General features: G+C 31.6%; 1 protein-coding gene across 1 annotated transcript; it reads left to right on the top strand.

Moving 5' to 3' along the window:
- The first annotated feature begins 3,830 nt into the window (after positions 1-3,830).
- On the top strand, positions 3,831-17,121 carry LOC111087168. Its single transcript, XM_022392869.1, has 3 exons — positions 3,831-3,899; positions 9,594-10,447; positions 13,090-17,121. The coding sequence occupies exons 2-3, from the start codon at positions 9,620-9,622 to the stop codon at positions 13,177-13,179; spliced, it is 918 nt and encodes a 305-aa protein (XP_022248577.1). The 5' UTR covers positions 3,831-3,899; positions 9,594-9,619; the 3' UTR covers positions 13,180-17,121.
- The last annotated feature ends 6,488 nt before the right edge of the window (positions 17,122-23,609 follow it).

Genomic DNA, 23,609 nt, shown 5'->3' with positions numbered 1-23,609 from the left:
CTGCCATTAAAACAAAGCTTGCGCAACACGTGTTCGATGGTCCATGAACTATCGTCGTCTACTAATCTCAAGAAGAGCTAGAGGCACTGTATCAACTTGCTCCTGTAACAACTAGCCCCGGTCTCCCCTACGTTATATTGAAGTTTATTGCCTATATAACAACCCCTGGGGAATTACATTATACCACAGCATAGCCCTATGTGCTAAATTAATTGATTGAAATCAATGCATCTTGTTTCAGGTGTTTTTAAGTAAAAAATCATACGCATTAATAAAATATAGGTGAAAAATTCGTGCCACATATTTGGAGGTAGTTTTATAAGAAAATTTTTTGTATATAGATTTTTCTACTTAGTTTAGTTAAAAACTGGTTTAACTTCAAACTTGTTTGAGATTTACACCCTAATCAAATGCACCAATATATACCTGAATGTTCTACCGTCTACACTACATAAACAAGTTTATCTATAACTGTTTTTAGTTTCTGTTACAAGGATGACCATCTACATACTTTAAAACTCAAACTACAAAACTAGAACATTGAATGCAAGATAGAAACGATTGTAATATCATAAAAGATGGCACTTCTCTTAGATCTGTACTCATCCAGGAAATACTTCGTTCATAGGATTGATTTTTGCTGCTAAAAATAAACTTGTATGTGTCAACTCGTTACATCAGCCAGTCGATATTAGAAATTCATGGTATCACTTATAACGTTTATTTGTTTGGATTCATAACACGTTAATAATTAAATACCTTTATTTAATCCTTAAATGGCTGGTATACTTATAATCATATAAAATTTTTGTTGCTTTAACTGAAGAAATAATACTGAGCACGTAACGTCACTGGGTCGGATAGTGGAAGAATCTGTCCCTGTCTTTGTCTTGTATCAACATGGCAGGACAACGTATATAGACTCAGTAAAGTGAACAGTCTCCACATTACCAAGTTTTAACTGTGGTTGTACTTCTTGAACTATCGAACATTACAGCACGTTCATACCAAATGTAAGTGTGATGACACTATTAGTATTAAAACCGGTAGAACACCTGCATATCAGATATAAGTGCGTTGACTACTTGAACTACATAGAGCTACAAGTTGACACATAATGACAAGCTAAACTTGATAAGCGTGCAACGTGGATGTTCAGCTAAATCAAAAAAGACTCCTCAGAGTTTAAATAATTAAATAAAAATATTAATAATAAACGATTTGATGTTTAAAAAAATAAGTAAGGTGGTGTTGGTAAATATCATAAACCTAGTTCTGATTTGTAATGACTTAAATAAAAGCGATAAAAATAACAGTTCTTCAACTTAATGTGGTCCACACCGAAACAATTGTTCAAGTATTTGATAATACAAGTGCTGTCTCGACCAATAGTGTTTATATCGTACTCCAGACGGCCTGATCGTTTCTGGTATTGTGCGAAAGGCCTCGTCGGCACTGGATATACCGAGTATAGTGTGGTTGACATATTCTTATATTCTTCCATACCTTTGTTTTGAGATGCTACTTTGGGTTTTGTGAACACTTTTCTGGTCACTGACCGTTACACAGTTGCTCAGTCTCAGTTGCTGGAAAATGAGGTGTGTTAAAAATTATTCGTTGTTCAATCAATTTAGTTACTGTATAAATATACGGAGATCTTATGTCCTATCTTTAGCCCAAACATTATTTGCAAGACTCGGTGTTATATATAGCCATAATTATACTTCCATCTTATTGTTCTGTAAACCTAGAATTATCACTGACACTAAGATATATCTTGCATGGTTTTATACGGCTAAAACACTTGGGTATAGATATGAGATTCGATACTAACTGTGAATATTAATAAGGAATTGAAAGGTGAGAAATAACGTCCATACAAACAAGGAGCATCACATACACATTAAAAAGTGTGAGAGTTGCACGTTCTTTGTCAAGAAACACCGCCTCCTACGTCGACAATAGTTACTAAAAAGTGCCAGGCTGTTCATCACAGCTTGATAATAACCTAAGCCCCATAGAGAAGTTTTAATGAAACTTTTTTTTTTATGTTCGTTCGAAGATTTACTTAATCATTCCCAAGAAAAGTATTGTATAACCAAAGACAAGAATAGAAAATTTGGTAAGATTATTAACGTTATTAATATACGTCCAAGAGTAACATAATAAATAAGAAAATCAAAAGTTTAGTTTAACACCCACAGTGTATAATTATCACGTTTAGCTTAGCACCCAAGAGGTATTTTTATCAAGTTTAGCTTAATGACCACTGTGTGTTCTTACCACTTTTGACTTAACATCCGTAGTTTATTTTAGCACTTTAGCTTAATACCCACCGTTTATTGTTATAAATTTAGAAGCGGCAGTCTTTCGCCAGTAACCATCTGACATTATGTTTATTGTTATAAATTTAGAAGCGGCAGTCTTTCGCCAGTAACCATCTGACATTATGTTTATTGTTATAAATTTAGAAGCGGCAGTCTTTCGCCAGTAACCATCTGACATTATGTTTATTGTTATAAATATAGAAGCGGCAGTCTTTCGCCAGTAACCATCTGACATTATGTTTATTGTTATAAATATAGAAGCGGCAGTCTTTCGCCAGTAACCATCTGACATTATGCGCCACTGAAAGAATTGCTGCAGAAATTCCCAAGATAATCAAATGTTACTTCGTATATTTGATGCATCATAGTAAGATATTGGATTGTTCCAGGGCTTTCTTTTTTTTTCAGTAAATTTGAATCTTTTTTAGTAAAAACGTTTATCACTTGTGTGAGAACTAAATGTTAGACAAGAGAACGGGGCAGATTCTTCAACTAAGAAAAATGTTGTTCATCTGAAACTTGTATGAATTGTTTTGAGATGCTACACAGCTAAGTCTCAGTTGCTGGAGAATGAGGTGTGTTAAACAATTATTCGTTGTTCAATCACCTCGGAAAACTAACTACCACGGCTTTAAATCATGTCTCTTTACCTTTTCATCCTGTTTTGCTAAAATTCAAACACTGTTTGGCAAAATGTTTCGACATTTATGTTGTTCACTTGATAATCCAAATTTCACACTTCAGTTTTTTTTTAACCTGTCTTACAAGATAATCAGTCTTTAGTCAAACCGGATATGGGAAACAAAACATTATAAACTTCCTGATAAATAAGTAATTAAACAAACATTTTTGCTGAATAAATAACTACCAAGTTCACCAAATTCGATTTAGATGGTAGTGAAAAATAAGTTTGTTTGAAGTTAAGTACAAAGTTACAAAAAGGGCTATCTGTGCTCTGCCCACCACGGGTATCAAAACCCGGTTTCTAGCATTGTAAGTCCGCAGACATATCGCTGTGCCACTGGGGGCGAAAAATGAACAAAACGTTTTATTTACTTATTATAAAGTAGAAACAGAGGGCCGAAATAGCCGACTATTGGTAGGAATATGAATTAAGAAAAAGAAGATATTTTAACAAATACATAATAAACACAAAAAACACCATAGAATTCATAATAAACAAGATGTGATAAACAATAAATCAATTAATTTACTGAAGAAAAAGTCTCTTGTTTTAATTCCGAATTATCATTCTGAAAAATCTAGAAATAATTGAGAGAAAAAAAAGGAACCATGTAGCATATGGTGGAATCCACGAAGTATATTTTACAGTCGTGAAGAGGAAGGACCCTGATTCGCTGGCCTGTGCAGCAGTTTGCGTATGTGCGCACGCACGAGTGGACAGGATAGAACGTCAGCTAAAATACAATCAATAGCTGGTAAAAGCGTGGGTGGAAATCGAAGCACCATCCTTGAATATAAAAACTGGTGCTCTTCTTCAGACATATACTGTAGCGGACTGGGAAGGCTTTTCTATCAGAAGTCAGTGCTCTTATTCAACATTATCCAAAGGTAAGTGTTGTTTTCTAATAGTTTTAATTGTCTTTTAAATCCAATCTTATGATATATGTATAAATATCAAACACTGAATCATAAAACAAAAATCTTGTGTTATCTGAGGACAAGATATGTATGTTAAATAGTACTATAGAACTAGCTTTTCCATTTGTGTTATAGTGCTTACAGTGATCCCTGTTTCGAAGTGTTAAGATATTAGTAAATTCTTGATTAGGAAAATCTATGTATTCTATGTATTTGTGCTGAAATCTATTTTGTAAAGTAAAGAACACAACACTAACGTCACTTCTTTATTTTTCAATCGAGAGGTAGATGATTTTTTAAAGTTACAAGTCTATCGTCTGTGAAGAATACTTTCTTTAGTAACTATCGTGATAACAGGGAATGCTGATAAACATCTAGTTGATATTATGTAACTATCGTCTGTGAAGAATACTTTCTTTAGTAACTATCGTGATAACAGGGAATGCTGATAAACATCTAGTTGATATTATGTAACTATCGTCTGTGAAGAATACTTTCTTTAGTAACTATCGTGATAACAGGGAATGCTGATAAACATCTAGTTGATATTATGTAACTCAAATTGAACAACAGTAACGAACCTCTCTATTGAAAGTAAAAACAGAAAATCTGTTCCAGGAAACAGTTTTAAATTATTAATAAACGGATGAGTGTGGGGCATGATAACGTATGGTGTTCATCTAAGCAAATGGCTTAAAGTAAACAAATGTCAAACTAAAACATTCTCTTCATTAGGATAAAACTAATAAAAAGCGAACCAAAACAGATATATACTTAAAACATTTTTATTGACAGTTTGTTTTGAGTAATGAACAATTTCTACCTGAAATAGTTTAGAGACGACATTTCTACTAGTTAACACAGGTCAACGTGGTTGGTCATGGTGGAACAGCAGCGCGTCTATGAGAGAAAGGTTTTACTGAAACGTGTTGTGAATCCTTTTGAAGTATTACGAGACACTAAACTTAGACTAGCTACCAAACTGTCTTTCTATGCCTCCATTAAAATACTGTTGCTTCTCAATAAAATAAAATAAAACAAATAAAATACAAATGCTTTGCTCTTAAAATAATTAATAACGAAAATAAGTTATAGAAAAATAAATGAATTCAATTCCCCTCTATATCATTTTAAGGGTTTTATTATAATAACTTTAATTTCTGAACTGTTTTATTTTCAAATCTTTACGATTTTATTTGAAATCATATCTATATAGTTTATTATACTTGAACTCTTTTCATTATTAAGTGTTAACTTTTTTATGTTTTAATAACGTTTATTTGATTTCAAATCAATTATTTTGATTTATCTTTTTCATACCTTTGTGTTTGAAAAACAATGTTATTTTAAGCTTCCAAATTCAGTTTATTTTATTTAAATAGCAAATACCACTTTAGCCTACCTTTGTTGAATTTTTAAAGGAGAGCATTTTATGATTTAATTGTAATATGTTGATGGTAGAGGTCCTTTTCGATCTTGTCTAGGAGCGGTCTAGTGGTTGGCATACAGGGCTGCGATTCAGAAATCCAATGTTCGAATCATAGTGCCACCTGACATACTCTGCATTATCAGTTGTCTGTCAACCCCGTTATTCAATTCAAAAATCTGGCAGAATTCTTATGGCAGTGGATACTGCTGCTTGACTGCTGTGTTTCTGATTAGTGATTCAAATTATGGACGGCTATATCAGAACCCTAGAAATCAGTGAGCTGTCCGCTTAGCCTATGCACGCAAAGATACCATTCAGGTTCAAAATACATCCACCAATACCTATTTAGTTCGAAACAGCTGAAACATGTAATAAAACCATTGGTTGAAAAAAATACTAGAGCACTTTTTATATTAAATATTGTGACAAGAGCCATAAGTCTCTACAGATTTGATCAGGAACTATTCCTGATAATGAAACAGTTGTAGGAAAGGTCAGTGAGATCAAGTTATTGAACAGTATGTACTTGCAGAAATACTTCAGTAATATTAACGGAACAGTGAACTGATATTAATAATAACTTTCTCTCTTTTGAATCTCTGTCGTTGTATTATGTGATACTAGTGGTGGGAAGAAGAAAAAGAAAAAAGATCCCAGTACAATGTCTAATTAGACCTCACGTTTGGAATACTACCCACTTAGTTATTGTTGGTACCAATAAAACTGAAGCTTCGTTATTCAAGTTAGGAATCTGCCAATCGTAATGCAGCTTTATTTCAGCCATATTTTACGATTGGAGTGTCAGTACGTTTGACCATTTCGTCTCTTCTATGCAATAATTTAAGAAGAATTGTATAATATCCTAAACATTTAATCTTCGACATTAAGTTCTTAAAGAAAAAAAACAAACGGCCTTTATTGGTTGTAAATTACCAACTAGAAAGTAAGAGCTACAAGAAGCAGCCAAATTACACAAACTACACATTGTTTGAAACTGTAGCAGGTTAAATGTTTATATATAAAAAGTTATAATAATGACAAACTCTCACTCAGAACAGTTTTCTTACTCATGGATAACATCAGATTTAATGATAACAAACTTTTCTCTCCAAAAATGGTTCATGCGCATTACGCACCAGAAGAGACGAAGCAACGTTCACACGTTGGAAACGATGATCATAGGAAGGTTCGTGAGGCACCCAAACACCTTCTTTATGGAGTTTTCCCATATTCCTTAGATGTTTATGTATTGTTTCATGAGAGACACGCAATTTCAGGGCCTTTTCAACAAGCGTCTTCAGAACATCAATATCAATTCCAACATGTCGGCCCGTGCCATCACATTTTTTAAGGCTAAAGTCACCTGAACGAAATTTACTGAAACATCGTTGACACTTAAGAACATTCAAAACATTTCCATAAACTTCTTTGATACTCTATGTGGCTACAGAGGCATTGTTTCCCTTCTTGTATTCAAACAGCATTACATGCCGAATGTGTACCATCACTATAAGGGAATACAGTACACTAAACTTTACACATTATATAGGCTACATTAACGTGACGTTTAGGTGGTTCGTTTAACTATTATACGTGATGTTCGTCTTTTGGGGAGGTGGTTAATGAAAGTTTTCCGAAACGCGACATTAATTTCTTGACGACCTATTACATAAGTATCTATAAATATGTGTGTGTATATAACGATGTTTAAACCCACATAATATTTTAAAATGTTTCCATATATATATATATATATATAATATTTAAAATGCAATATTTTTATTATTGAGGTACGCGCTATCAAATATGTGATCACCAGCAAAGCTGTAACAAAACAATGTAAATTTATACCATTTAAAGTATGAATGATATCATTTTAAGGTGAAAATGTTTATAGCCAAAGCACTCAAAAGTACTGGGGATATTCCATCTGTCAGACATAATTAAAACTAGAAAGTAAGTTACATATTCATTAAGGGGCTAGGATCTGGGTACTGGGGCCCACAATGTCCCAAATCCCATTACCACACACTGTCTATAGCTGATTGTGGGCATGATAGTTATCTATAAAGATATAAGAAGAAAAACCTGATATCATTAACTACCTTCAATTTCTATTTCAAAATACCATCAACCAAGCTTCACCCTTCAAAATCATAAAAATATGAAACTGATACTATGTACCGCCCTTACTTTCTACCAAACCTGATAGTCCTTAACCTACGTTTTCCCCACTTGTCAGGATACTAACTTAATAATCCATAACCAATATCTTCACCATCAATCAAGCTAATAACATTTTGTAAGCTTATTATATATTCATTTTGTCAGGGAGTGTTTAGATGTTTTGACTGTTAAGAGACAGACTCAACGCCATCTACAGATGTTATCGGGACCTAGTACTTCCTAGAAGTTATTTTAATCTAAAGACATTGTGGGTTTTACAATAATAATAATTATTAGATCACACAACACGTTACTGTAAGTCTATTTTCGAGCAGAGGAAGCAAAGCATAAAGAGAATTGCGGTGAACTGTGTCCTGTCTGGCTCCACCTATCTGACAACATAAGAAGCATGAACCAGGCGGGTAAACTATTTAAAAACACGCTATAACAAGCATGAGCGTGTGCTTAGTTTTAAAACCTTCAGTAGCGTTTTCAAAGTTGTAGCTGTATGTGGATTAGCAATCATTACTGTAAAATATTACTATATAAGAAAAAAAGTCGAACTCAGATTTTTGCAACCCCTGACTTGATTCTTGAAGATCAAGGTCATACTACATGATTTTATATTTAGAAAACGCTTGCACATTAGTGTTTGTCTTTCTGTCAGAAAGGGAATATAGATGAATCACAGATATGCAACATTAAACTAACAATTAAGTAAATTAAAGTAGCGATAAATCATACTAGGCCTACTTGCATTCGATAATGCAGTGTTACATTACAGCTCAGCAGCAGTTAATAAGTACGAGCTTGTGCCTTTTGGTTACCATTCTCACAGTATGATTATTGTGACTTGAGACCTATCGAGTTATTTTATATCGAACTATATCAATAACCTAAAAAAAGTATCTTCCACTCAGCCTTAATGTCACGTGGTATAATTGATAATCATTTCAAAAGATTTCATTATGTTAGTAAACAGAACGACATTTTATAGATGTGCAAAATATGAAGCAAGTATGTCCTAAAACCTATTTGAATAGCCTAAGATTAGCATTTTACAAGTAATATGCAATAGATACGATAGAGATTATTAGATCCTTAGGCCGATATAATCTACGATTATACATTAATATATATATATATATATATATACCTCTTTGAATTAGTACTCCTATACTAGTATCTTGTGGCCTAATATGACTTAATGGTTAACGTTCCGGGCTGCAGGTTGAACGTTGTAAGGCTCGCACCGCAATGCTGCTAAACTAGCTCTGCACTTTCAGCTGATGGCACATTATAAGAGTAACATTCAGACCTGTTATTCAGTTCAGAGCAGGATGAAGCTCCTCGAACGCCGGACGTTGCTGGCCCTTTGTACAGTAGTTCAAAATTAGCTATATGTGAACCTTAGTGGGTCTCTGATCCGTCTGTTTAGTTATTATGCACATAAAATGCGGTTCAAGTTGTAAGTACCAATACTAGCATCTTCCAAGATTTTGCATTGCTTCGTATTTAATCAGTTGCTGCAGCCTATTTTAATAGTTGTGAAATCAGCCATTTTGTTAATTCTGAAATATTTTTCACTTTTAATATTAAGTCTTTCCAAGAAAATAATCAAACTTAAAGGAGGGTGTATTCTATTGTCAGAACATAAAGGAGGGTGTATTCCATTTATCGGAACTTGAAGGAGGGTGTATTCCATTTATCAGAACTTGAAGGAGGGTGTATTCCATTTGAGAAGAAATTACATTTTCTACCAATTCGTCTTTAGCTCCACTGTTTTATTTTTAAAAAACAATGAAAAAATTACTCGCACAATGGTAAAAAAAAATACTTTATAAAACTTTTAACGCGCTTTAGCGCTTTCACCTAGATGTAGTGACGAAGTTTCAGATATGTGAACAATATGTTTATCAAAAAACTGGATAATAATATTTTTAGTTAGAAAAGTAAAATAGTATTGATTTTGCCTTTAGCTAGGGACATCAATGGGGTTATATCGTAGTTAGATAACCATTCATTCCACTAAAAGTGAGTTATGAAGTATTATTGTTTATTTCATTCAGATTTATCAACAAAACGTGTAAGAACGATGGTAATGATTATAAGAATCCTTTATTTCTCAATCATTGCTCTGTTGTTTATGGACGTGGGAGTTTCTTATCCTCTATATGATGACTACGTGTTTCCTGAGATCCCAAAAGAAAGCTCAAGTCGTGACGTGTACAGCCTCTTGAAGGACTATGAAGATACTCTTCCAGCTGTAAATCATCCAGAGAAGTATCCTCTGTACGATATCTCACTAAGAGATCCCTATTCACTGCTCCTCCACCCTGCTTTCCACGACTGGATTCAACACCTGTCCGCTTCGCAGTGGGCAGCTCTCTTGCGAGAACTCAATATGGAAGACTATTTCGACGATTATGAATATCCCGATGAGTATTCTTACACCTGGGACCCAGCACTCTATCCCATCAATAACTATATACCACAAAATACAGATTATGAATACAAAGATAATATAGAGAAACCAAAATTATTCACTGATCTGTTAAGGAATTACGTCTATTCCTCAAAAAACATCAGAAGGCCTATAGAGGATGAGGTGGATGTGATACATAAAAAAAACTCCAAGAATAGTATTTCACAAAAAGCCGTGATATCAAGCACTGAAGATAATTCACAAACTTCCACAGAATCTTATCGTCCCGACACAGAGTTAACAACAGAAGTTCCTGACGATGCTACGATGATGTCTCATGTTATAGCAATTACAAATCAACTACAGACCTTCCCAGTAGAGGGTCAGAAAGAATACCCAATGCTGAGACCTGCTTCCGAAAGCAGAAAAACTAGAAATGATTGGTCATCATCCTTAGAGGAGCAACTATCTCAATACAAAATGCATAACGATATTCAAGTAAGAATAAAGCAAACTCTTTATTGATTTATTTGGTTTATAAATGTTGAAGTTTAGTTTCATTTGCATATAAGAATATTTTCTTTGCACAACATTCTTAGTGTGAAAGTTAGTTTACACACATAATATAAAAACGGAATAAAATCAAATTTGAGCGAACAGAATATAGAATACATTAAAATTAGTAAACAAGTAAAACAGGCAGTATTTAGTATTTGCTTTATTCTTTATGACGTCCTATTTTAATATTAGTGTGATTCTTACCAAATCATATCAATAAAATAGAATGTCGGTCTTTCCACAAAAACAATACAAAAGTATGACAGTTAGCAAATAATATTTTAAGAGTCTTACATAACTTTTCACTCTCATTCAAGTCAAATTAAGCACATAATGTATTCGATTCGATACAGACAACACATTGTATAAAATAACAAGCATTTTCCTATAAAAGTTACTATATTTCTCATATTTCAGTTCTAACTTGGATTCACGTCTGTCCCTGGTTAATACATAACTAAACTGCTTTTAGAAAGCTGAGTTTAGAGGGCTGATGTTTATACCTTTAAATATCTATTTATTTATTATGTAAAACCACACATCTTTCGTATTTAGAAAACCAATAAAGATCAGTGTCTACAGTCTCTCTTGTCCTTTTAAAAGCTCTTCAGATATACCCTTTAAACGTTAGAAACTACCTTTGATCCATTGAGAAAACAAGCTTCGCTCGTCATGTGTCCATTGAGTTTATGTATTGATCATACGAGCAGTTAATCGGCTTGACATCATGTGGCGCTGCGATCGATATTCATTGACGTCAGAAGCAATATATTGAATTCTATTTCTACCCACGCGATGACGCACGAGTGGTACACTTGTCATTGATTTTCCAACTTTTTCTTGGAAACGGTGACAGATATTGGTGGTTTTCTGTATTAGACACTGAAGGAGGTTTGTTCGAGCTATTTTTAGAAATTCCCTTAACCCGCTGCTGATAAAAATAGGAAGTTCGCAGAACAAGAATCGATGGTTGAGTCCACCTTCGAGGAGTTAAATTATTCACACAGAAAGTGGTCTGAGACGTTACTTCGTGATATCTTTTTTCAGAAACAGAAAATCAAAACCTAATGCAGTAGATACCCACCTTATTTTTATAACAATAATATGTTCAATCAAAAAATTGTTTCAGTCGTTTCTATGGCAACAGTAAACAACACTGTTAGATATTAAAACTCCACATTCTTCCAGATACACAATGTTACCATTCACCAACTACATAGCATTATTAACAAGTCAAGTACATAATATCTTATTCACTTGAATATATAATGTTACCATCCACCAACGTAACAATGATACTATTTAACCACGTCCACAATGCTACTATCCATTCACGTACACAATGCTACCATCCACCCACGTACATAATATTACCATTTATCCAGCTACTTAACGTTATTAACTAATCAAGTACATGATATTGCTATCTAATTAATACATAACGCTCTTATTCAACTGAAAATGTAATGTTATCTTTCCCCAAAGCACATAAAAAATAATATCCTTCCAAACATTAGGTAATATTGTCAGTGATCTTATCATTTATACAATAATATCCTTCCAAACATTAGGTAATATTGTCAGTGATCTTATCATTTATACAATAATATCCTTCCAAACATTAGGTAATATTGTCAGTGATCTTATCATTTATACAATAATATCCTTCCAAACATTAGGTAATATTGTCAGTGATCTTATCATTTATACAATAATATCCTTCCAAACATTAGGTAATATTGTCAGTGATCTTATCATTTATACAATAATATCCTTCCAAACATTAGGTAATATTGTCAGTGATCTTATCATTTATACAATAATATCCTTCCAAACATTAGGTAATATTGTCAGTGATCTTATCATTTATACAATGCTATTATTTATTTACATACTTAAGAAAATATAATAATTTATAAACAATATCATTGAATCTGGATTAGTAGGATATCGATAGCTTCTGACATATTGAGACATATTGAGTTAATAAAGCTACATTATGTAGATATTGGTCGATATTTTATTTACGTTCATAAAAATGGCTCGTAATGGCTCCAGTTTGCGTTAAACGAAGTTAAGAATAATAATATCATTTATTCTAGAAATGTAAAAAATATTTTTATCTATTCAATAGGTTAAGTACGTCATGGTCTAATTCATTGATTTCCCAACTTTTATTTTTATTGGAAATGATGGCAGATATTGGGTTGGTGGGTTTTCTGTATTAGACACTGAGAAAGAAAGAAATGGGACAAAATTACAACAGTTACAGAGCTGAAAAACTTGATGATTACTTTCTATCTTTTATTTAAACGAATTTTGTTTTTCTCACTGGTAATCTCGTATATTATATGTGATGAAACATGCAACAGCAGCATCATACTGGTAATCTCGTATATTATATGTGATGAAACATGCAACAGCAGCATCATACTGGTAATCTCGTATATTATATGTGATGAAACATGCAACAGTGGCATCATTTTTTTAAATTATTATTTGTTTCGAAGTAAAGACAATGAGTACTAAATACAAATACAAATGATTTTAATTCTACAAAGATATTCTACTTGTGTTTTCAGAACCAAGAAAAGGAAAGGAATGAAGAGAATATGAACAGTGATGATTTTCTCACACGACAGTTGGATAGCCTCAGAAGCCGTGATGACTAACTTGATTAAACATCTCCATAAATGGGCCAAAGAAAGCCAGGCTCATAGAAAATGATAGGTTCCATTCATTGAATTCCCACCCGAAAGAAACGTAACTTTGATGTGATTAAGCTGAGAATTTGTTTTTCTCCTCAGAAAGTTTGTGAATAGCCGGAAAAAATACTGTTCTGAATGTTGAACCCGCCTTTAGTGTTTCCAATTTATTGTTTATTGTAAAAATATTACTTTAAACAGTCCGAAACAAAAACATGGATACAATGCTGCTCGAGAATACATCATAAAAACCTATTCTTTTAAATACATATGGAGCGAGGTTGTATCCAAATGATATTCCCTTCATCATTGTAGCTTGTTAAGAGTCGGTGATAGAGACACACTGGAATTTCGTGGTAGCTTGTACAGCCAGTAACATATTGTTGTTAAACATGTTCAAAGTAGATATCTCTAAAGTAAAATATGGATTCTTGTTCGTCAGTTACCATATGTACATAGGTTTCAGCCAGCACATGCTATTTTTGTTTCATGTTGTCTCTTATTTAACACCATAACTCACATGTAAAGCACTGAACTTCTCTTAGTATCGCAAAACGTTAAGACAGACGAAACCGGTATAAATATCATCGTTACTAATTGTCTATGAGAATATTTCGTGCAAAAACTTTAAAAAGGTAAAAGCAAAAAAATCCTCATGAATTCACGCTAAATTAAAAATTTTATACCTTGAATTTTTTCCTACATTAGTTTCTTAAAGAAGTTATATGTTATGTAACAAATATTTCTAGACGGCATCTGGTCTTTACTAGTTCCGCTATAGTTCTTAGTATTTTCAACTGCTCTGACATCTATTACACATAACGTAATTCCGAGCCCCTTCACTTTCTTCATTAAAATTACATAATGTCTAATCTACACCGATTTTCATTTTAAAAGTTATGTGATGCTCGAGCCATACTGATATATACATTAACTTCCTTATTCCACTATAATTCAGCCAATGCCTAACTACTTGTCCCGAAGTACAAGTTAGCTAAGACTCGATCTTCACTAATATAAGGCAGACAATGCCCCAGTCCTTTAACGTTTGTTATAGACATGGTGCCACAGTTGACTTCCATGATAAGAGTACAATCCAGATACTGCCTAGAAAGAGCTACCAGATTTTCCAAGTTAACAATATTAACCCAAACTTGCACCAACCTTAATTTTTCTTTATTGAAATATATATATATATATATACATAATTTTGACTGTCGTAAAATTATTATATGTTTATTTTAGTATTTCATTCAACAGCTTTTGTGCAAATAACTTTAGTTATATTGCAAAATATCAGGTGATGTTTAAGCATATCATATGGGGTTTTAATAAATAATACATAAACAGCATTACAGTGCTTTTAATTTGAATTATAAATTTTGAAATGATATTATGCAAGAATAAACCTTGTATATACGTGTAGAATTTGATGCTATCTTCTACCTCTACTTCTTCTTTTCAATTTCAAGAAGGAATGTTTAAAAAATGAGTTTAAGACTAGAAATAGGTCTAACTTAGGTATAGTTTACTATAGAAATTAACATTCTGAAATAAAAAGAATGTAAATCCTAAACATTTTTGCTATTATTTTATGAGTTCGTACTTATAGAACTATTTCGGGAACATATACAGCCTAAACCCCATAACGACGGCGTAAGGCTGTGTACAAGCTTTCTAATGATAGACGCGAATAGGAGCATCTATCTTGTTCCTAGGTGTCAATCATATCAATCGTAGTTTCAGCTTCATCACATAGAGCTACTATAGACCTCACATCTTCAAGAAAGTTCCTTTCGTCGTTTTTCCATGGTTACTACTCTGATCTCCTTACAAATTTGATATGGAAAAGGGTTTCACACTACACCCTGGCTATGGGCCTGATAACAAAGATCAGCAGAAATACAAACATAAAAACCAGTGTTTGATGTTGTCAGCAACACACCATGTCTACTGAATGGTAAATTTATCAAAGTGATCAGTCACAGGATTTGGCCTAAGAGTTTTAGGTAGGTGTCATCACGGTTACAACCAACTTTAATAGATTTAAGACTTTTAGACAAGACTTATCAAAGTAATCAGTCATAGTGCTAATTAAGAGATATTGAGGTAAACAGTCACAGATTAGGTAAGAGTTATCAAAGTGATCAGTCACGGTGTAAAATATTTAGGTGAATGTTATCAAAGTATACAATTATAGTATTAAGTAAGAGTTACCATGGTGATCAGTCACTGCGTCAGCTCTAGAATTGTTAGATGAGTGATATCCAAACGTTAGATCCTATACAGTAATTTTACACATTTAAATTAGAATTATCAAAATGATCAGTCACAGCCTAAGGTGCCCCCCCCCCCTGTGGCACAGCGGTATGTCTGCTGACTTACAACGTTAGAATCCGGGTTTCGATACCCGTGGTGGGCAGAGCACAGATAGCGCATTGGGTAGCTTTGTGCTTAATTACAAACAAACAAACAGCCTAAGGACTAATTTCTAAACACAAATGTTTGGGTTACTAAGATGATTACTCATATCATAAAGCTTTAAATCTTTAAGTGAGCGTTTTCAGGTGATCAATGACAGTGTTAGGCCTAAATGTTTGGGTATTAAGACAAACAGTCATAGTTTATAGGTAAATAAAATGTGCTCAAGATAATAAAATACAGTATTAAGCTTATGGTTTGCAAAAAAAGCCCAGTAATGTTCTGAATCGGTGATCCTTATGTATAGTAAAGGTAAAACAATATAAACAAATAAATAAAAAGAAACCTATGTTGGTTCTGCAGAAACAGGACTGATGCATTGCTTATCCTGCACGTTTGAAAACAAACTTCAGCGTTAACTGGTTGTAATGCAAATTACGTTCTATCAAAAAGTAACAAGCCTTTTCTTTCTCTCACGTGATGTTTAAAATGTTGGAACAATCAGCAAGGAATTAATTTTTAATCTTTAATGTTCTGTACCGTATACTAAGAAGTTAGGAAAACGGTGAAAACTGTTTCAAGATTTATATCTATGAATCTGTAGTACCAAAGATACTATAGCAAATTCACATTTGATACGCACTTGGTGTTCTGCCTAGTTCTAGTATTCATGTTTGTTATTATTTGTATTCACTGTGAAGTAACGATGTACTAAATAAATTATTCCCTACTAACGTAATATTTTGTAAATATTAAGACAGAGAAGTAGTTACTATATTGTTAAATAGCTGCAAGGTATCCCATAAACGTTTGCCAATCGAAGAATGCAACTCCTTTTCTTTTTCTACTTCTTTATATAGTAAAGTGTTATCGCTTAAGTTAATTCGGAAATAATAAATTCACGATTAATTCGTTAGCCATTCTGATAAGAAATCTGATATAATTTCGTAATTAAAGTGTTTTTATACGCAGAGTAAAAATCTTTCTGAGTCACCTAAGCCATCTACAGGTATTTCAGAACTAGTAGCAAATTAAATTTGTTTTGAAAGCTTTTCCAGCACGCAAACCTATCAAACATCCGGGAAATATTCTAAAAATAATTATGATACTAGATTATGACAAACTCGGACTTAATTATATAGTTAAAGAAATGCGACGACAATTTGATAATTGATAAACGTATTGATCTTAAAAAAGCAAAACAAGACAGAGCATGATAGAAAGGCAAACATTTGTAGGATATCGTGTAGTATATGCTGAGCCATCCACCAAAATGTGTTCAGTGATAATATATTCGAACGTTATGGTTTCTAGTATTCTAAAGCTACAAAGAGCAAAGGTCATAGCTACTGTACTTTTTTAACTGGTGTTTCATGCTCATGTTTAGCTTTCAAATACACGTATGTTCAAGAATCTGCATTTTCTGATGTCGATGTTCTGTTTATATGTAAATAAAATTATTTTATATAATAAATGACTTGTGTGCACATGTCCAATGTTTCCGTGTTTCTCACTTAATGTTTGTAAGAGAACAAAGTTCAGAAAAGGAAAATCTTCTCAGTAGGTAAAATCGTTTATCACGCAGGATTGGATTAAGTATTTGAATAATGATTATATATATATATAAATAAAACACTGAAGACATGATGGTTACTTCTTGCCTAATTTGAAATCACTTTATTAATTAAAACCAACAAGCTTTCAATACCTAGTATGGGTCGCAAAATTCAAGAATTTATATATAGCTAACGATTGACAAGTATCAATAAAACTTTTGTAAATATCCGTATTTATTCTTATTTTGACCAATCAGAGACTATTTCATTTCACTTCTATTTTGACAAGTCAAAAACTGCTTTATTTGGTGACGTAAAGATTTTTAAATGAAAAAACAATAAAACTGCTAATTTGGAGCAATCATATTGAAAATATCCCTCAAAAGAAAAAGACAATAAGATCTGTAAACTTGAAATAAACGTGTATATTTTATCAATTGTAAGAAGAACAAAACAAAACCTGCTAACTTACAGCAAACAATTTTCCCACTATGACTTAAATACAACAACAACATGTTATCTTGAAGCAACCATGTAGATTTTATCACTTAAAATGAAAAAATTAATGACAAATCATATTTACTTAGAATAAGCATGTAGATGTTATCACTTTATTGAAAAAAATGACTAAGTACGTTAATTTAAATAGAATATGTGAGATGTATTACTTAAGTGAGAGAAAAATACAAAATATGTTAAATTGAAGCAACCAAGTACATTTCATAACATGAATGAAAAACAACAAAATCTATTAACTTAAATCAACCGTATTGACTTTATCACTTAATCGAAGGTACGACAAAACCTCTTGAGTTGAAGATACTTTGAAGTATCTCACACCCAATAATCTTGTGAAACAGCAAAACAATTATTTTAATTATAACTGGGGCATACCTGATGGCTCTAAGTTCTGTTATATAATCTGTATTTATTATGGTACCCTTAAATAATGAAGTTGCTTAACAATATGATATTTCTTCAATAGTATGGAACTGAAATATAATGCAACAAAGTTCATATACGTTTATAAGAGTTCTAAATTAGTGCATCAGAAAGTCTGTTTTATTTAAAGATCCCAATTTTTATAGGTTGCAATTTATATAAACCAAAGCGTTTGGATACAGAATATATATATATGCATATAAAAACGAGAAAGGAATAATAAATTAAAATGGATTTTTACCGTCAGGTAGAACTAGAGATAAAAACTTTTAAAATAAGTAACTTCACCTTAATCTTTATAAATTCGGAGCGGCTGAGTTTACGTGCATAATATAAGAAAGACAGTAAGTATGGTTATGATTACCAGGGAAAATATGTATTGACAAATAAAGAACTACTATCTAAAACTTAAAATTTGTTTCGCGTATGTATGGACAAAATTTGTGTTCTTATTTGCTTTTAAAAACGATGTGAAATAGATACATATATAATATATACATATTACTTGGACTACAACTATAAATAGTTGAAGGATATGCGTCTATAACTAGGAACTAGTTATGTTACGTATTAGAATTTCAAATGGTCTGAAATTGAGTTAACTGATAATTTAAATTCAATAGTTAAATTGTACTTTGGATTCAGTATTTAAATAAAAGCCGATATTTAGTCAATTTATGATATTTGCCAACAAGATTGATGCACACAGTTTTCTCTTTTTAGCCAAATACGTTTTCATATACCTACAACAATACAATTTACAATAACAGTTATTACAAATAGTTATTACAAACAATGATTTATAAACAAAAGTTTCACAAACTTACAAACAATATAAAGTTTTCCTTTTAGTCTGGAACTTCCATGATATCTTATCGAGAGTTTACGATGAGCGATTTAATTTCGAGTTGATGTAGGAGCAATTCACTTAATTAACAGGAAGCTAGCTAGCCTTGTAGTCATCACTGTTCATGCGCATATTAGAGATTGGGTTTTCACCGATGACGTTAGGTAATGTTTTCGTAAAAGTATTAATGTCCGATGTGAATCCACTGAAGTTAAATAATTTGTAATTTCGAACTTTGTAAAAGTTCCTAATAAAATATCCGAAGTTTTCCGATTGGTAAGCGTTATAACAATCACAGTTAAAGCTTTCGAAGTTTTATAGCACACTGATTATAGCGAACTAATAATAGACACTCTCCTTGGAGCATTGCGTTGATTATATTTACAGCCGTGAGAAGGTTTTCTAGAAAATTCAGATTACGTAACAATACAATTTAAGTGTTTACGTACACACATATATATTGTTGATTCTTACTCTCGAGAATAGGCGGGAGTTTCGCAATACATATCTAACACTATAAGCTATGCATGTTTTTAAATATAAACTCAATCGAAATATACGTTGACATTAAAATAAATATATAACAACAAATTCGTTACAGTTATAGTATATAAACTGATTTTATACATTTATATAAACGATTTTAAAAAATTGTCTTACACCACTACGGATCAAAATATAATTAACTTAGAATTATGAGTGTTTCCGAGCCCCATCTGCTTTTTAAACTCATTTTCTAAATTATTTATCCGCCATATTGCTTGGGAGTCTATGAATTTGATTGGTTGCATGATCCCTGATAACATATTATTAAAAAAATAAATATAAAGACAAATTACATTAATATTGAAATTAACCACATTAATTACTTTTGGGGTCCCTATTGTATTTTACTTAGAAAATTAATGATTTTAACAATTGTTTTTTATCAATTCTTTATAGTAAGTGTATAACAGGTAAACCAACTTGTTTTTATAACGTTCAGTACCACATGGGTCCACATGATAATTTGAAGGTTGATAGAAAGATTACTTTAGTATTTGAAGTGCTGGTGTAATCATTAAAACAATTAGCTTAGAAAAGAGATATTTTTGTTATTCTTCATTAGATAGACGTCACAACTTGTACCTGGGATTAAAACGTGATTTTTTCTTAACAAATAGAAATATAAAAAAAAAATTGTCTCGATTAAAATTTAATTTATATAAACAAAAAGTTGTTACTCGGAAACTGGAAAACAATTTCAGTGAATAAATTCCTTTAAATCATTGGTCGTAATCTTTTTCGGTCGTTTTAATTCTGTAGATGATATTAATTCTGAAATTAAAATTGATATGTTACAAAGGATTCATAAAGAAAGAATAAAACTATAAGGATTACCAGAAATTTTTACAATCACTTAATAAATGTATTAATTGTAAGTCATTGTTTTGTTTGAAAATATAAACCAGATAGAGTATGTGGAAAATATTCTATCCAAATCTGTGAAAAACAAAATATTGAATACAATTGAATTAGAATTTAGCTTTGGAAATTACACAGATACATAGATTAATAATATACATACTAATTTCTTATAAGCTTTAATATAAATAAATGATACACACACATTAAAGATGTAATCAATAAGTAATTAAAAAATAAAGAATATTCTAAAATGTATATATAAAAATATAACATGTAGATCAGACATTCATTTAAATGATTTTACTATTATAGAGACAGATTGATGGAAGAAAAAATCGTTCTAACCTACTATGATTTTGACACAAATAAAAGTTATGGATCAGATAAAATTTGCATTAAATAGAAACAATTTCCGATTTATACTTAAATTAGTTGTACTCTGAAGCAGATTAATGGATATAATGGGCCTCCCAGTGGCACAGTGGCATATCTGTGGACTTGCAACACTAGAAACCGGGTTTCGATACCCGTGGTGGGCAGAGCACAGATAGCCCATTGTGTAGCTTTGTGCTTAATTATAAACAAACAGAATGGTTAACAGTCCTCCTTTCTTTACTTTTCGTAAAAGTCCAAGTAGTTTTGTTTTTGTCGTAATTTCAAATTAGTAAAAAGTGCACGTGACTTTGCCCACATACTTACCTGATAATGAGCAATAAATATCCTTTAATCTTTAATCTAAAAAATCTGTAACTTTTCAATAAGTTTTATAATTGGTCAACAATAGATTTAACATTCGAGCATTGAGCTCAATACGAAACACAATTATCAGGACTTTTAATCCATTAATTGCTAAACTAAGATATAGGTGATTCAAAACCAGTTTTGACAGGTTACTGTTTCTAATGAGACCGAGAACCAATTACCAAAACGTAAATACAATAACATTTTTCTTTATCAGAAATTTTTAATGTTCCGAAATAGGAATAGCAGAATGTATATGGTGCTCACATGCATAAGGAAAGGTGGAATGAAAAGTTTATTTCATATATTACAGTGTATATCACATTTTTTATTATACATGTCATTATTTAGAATAACTCCTAAGTATAGTATTGCAATGAAAAAAATATTATCAACTTACCATGCACTTTTATATTTCGCCTCAGTTCACTGAGGTGCTTAAAGAAACAGCATATTTATTTAGAAAAGTAGTTCATTAGAACAAAAACACCAATATATGAACCAAAATTAGCACGTAAAATAAAATTATTAAGAACAATTAATATGGATAGGTAATAAATATTTTTTTCAATAAAGGAGCATTGGTAAGTAATGGGTTAATTTAATATTTTTCATATTAAATGCATGTATCACTTAGTGTCAACAATAAATATAAAAGACGATATTGGAAGATTTTCTACTTAACAAAATTAGAAAACAGTTTGCTAAATATATAAAAGAATAATTTCCCTATCAAGATAAAAAGAATATACATCAAAAACTGCAAATTGGCCGAAAATTCTAAAGTTGGAGCGCAATAAGTGTCATTTTTTAATATAAAACTAATACAGCAGTAACAAAATAGTGAAAAATATGTAAATTAAAAGTAGAAAAGTTAAAAATGTCCAAATATAGCATAATAAACTTATATATTTTAAAAATCAAATTGCTTACACTAATAAACAATATTCTGTTATATTTATAATAAATTGAACAGATTAAAGAATATATATTTGTAGTATTTATAATTTCTAGTTAAGATTTGTAAATAAATTAAAATATAATTACCATACTTCATCAGTATATTAGTAGTAGTTAGAAATAAATAAAAGAAAGTAGATAAAACTTTGTACTTGGCACCAAGAGCTAAAAAAAAGGCAGGTGGCGCCATCTTTTGAAATATTTTAAACCTTAACTGTATACTAATTAAAATATATATCTCTGATTCTTTTGATTTTGACTAAGAAAACAAAAATACTGTATGTGTTTCTGTATGATATGACTTTTTCAACTACATTACTTAACTGTCGAGGCCTTTGAAACTCTGTTTAAAATGTCGGACGGACAAAATTTATCTTATACCAGTTCAAGTCAATTAAACTTGTCTGTTTGTTTTTAATGAAAACTAAATGTATTTGTAATAACTATAAATTAATGCAACAGTTATGGATGACCTTTGATGTACAGTCCAAAGTTTTAAATTCTAAGAAATTTATTTATTTTTTTACTACACCTCGCTCTTGAACATTAGCTTTAACTAATCGATTATTATATTTTTAAGAAAGTTAAATCGTTTGTGTGTCTTAAAGGACATACGGCTGGTGCTTAGCCTCAGTTTCCTGTTAATTGTTGAAACTGGTAAATGTTGTACTATCTTATATTTGTATAAAAATGCGTTTTCTGTATTTATTCCTTCTGTTCGTTTCTTTTTACTGTTGTTTGGAAACATAAAAAACTCAAAAGTGATAAGCGGAGAGGAAGAAGATAAATGTTCATATTTCTTAAAACTTAAGCAACATGCCATCTTCATCAATAATTAACTGCTCTAGTGGGTAAAATCTTCGTCTCCAAATGTGTTTAATTAGATGGAACTTTATAAAATGGTTGTTTTAACTTATGGAATAAATAACAAATCAATGAAAAATAATAACTTCATCAAAGTTCTACGAAATCATGATTTTTTTTTATCAGTGCCATTTCGTGTAATGAGGTTTTTCAGTAACGCCGAAAACACAAATACAACCAACAAGGAAATTAACTGATTACTTGAGTAGATTACATTGACCTTCCAATGAAACAAAAAATTAATGTTTCTCTGAAAGCGACATTGTTGAATTAAATTTCAACTAAACTGAATGTAAGTTGAAAAATATAAGTTTTAAGAGGAAAATATCAAATGTTTATATGGAAACCTACAACTTAACATTGGGTGGGTTAGACATCCTTTACTAACCAGAAAACTATATGTGTTTTTCTTATAACAAAGCCACAGCTGACTATCTGCTATGTCCACAGAGGGGCATCGAACTCCTGACTTTAGTTTAGTAAATCAGTAGACCTACTGCTCTACTAGCGAGGGACCCCACCCACCCCAAAAAAACTAACTACATCGTGAATGATGTGTTCTAGTCAGATATGTTAACTCCCATCCAGTGTGAGTGTTGATTGATATCAATAACAAACCCTAAAGCGCCAGCTATACAATAACTTATCTACTATGTACA

Source organism: Limulus polyphemus, unplaced genomic scaffold, assembly GCF_000517525.1.
Source record: "Limulus polyphemus unplaced genomic scaffold, Limulus_polyphemus-2.1.2 Scaffold1819, whole genome shotgun sequence".
NCBI lineage: Eukaryota > Metazoa > Arthropoda > Merostomata > Xiphosura > Limulidae > Limulus > Limulus polyphemus.
This window is presented reverse-complemented; position numbering and strand designations above follow the sequence as displayed.

Bases quoted from the DNA above. Each gene is read 5' to 3' on its own strand.
- LOC111087168 (XM_022392869.1), top strand. From the start codon at position 9,620: ATGGTAATGATTATAAGAATCCTTTATTTCTCAATCATTGCTCTGTTG. The intron at 10,448-13,089 runs GTAAGAATAAAG...TTGTGTTTTCAG, and splicing joins AAATGCATAACGATATTCAA to AACCAAGAAAAGGAAAGGAA.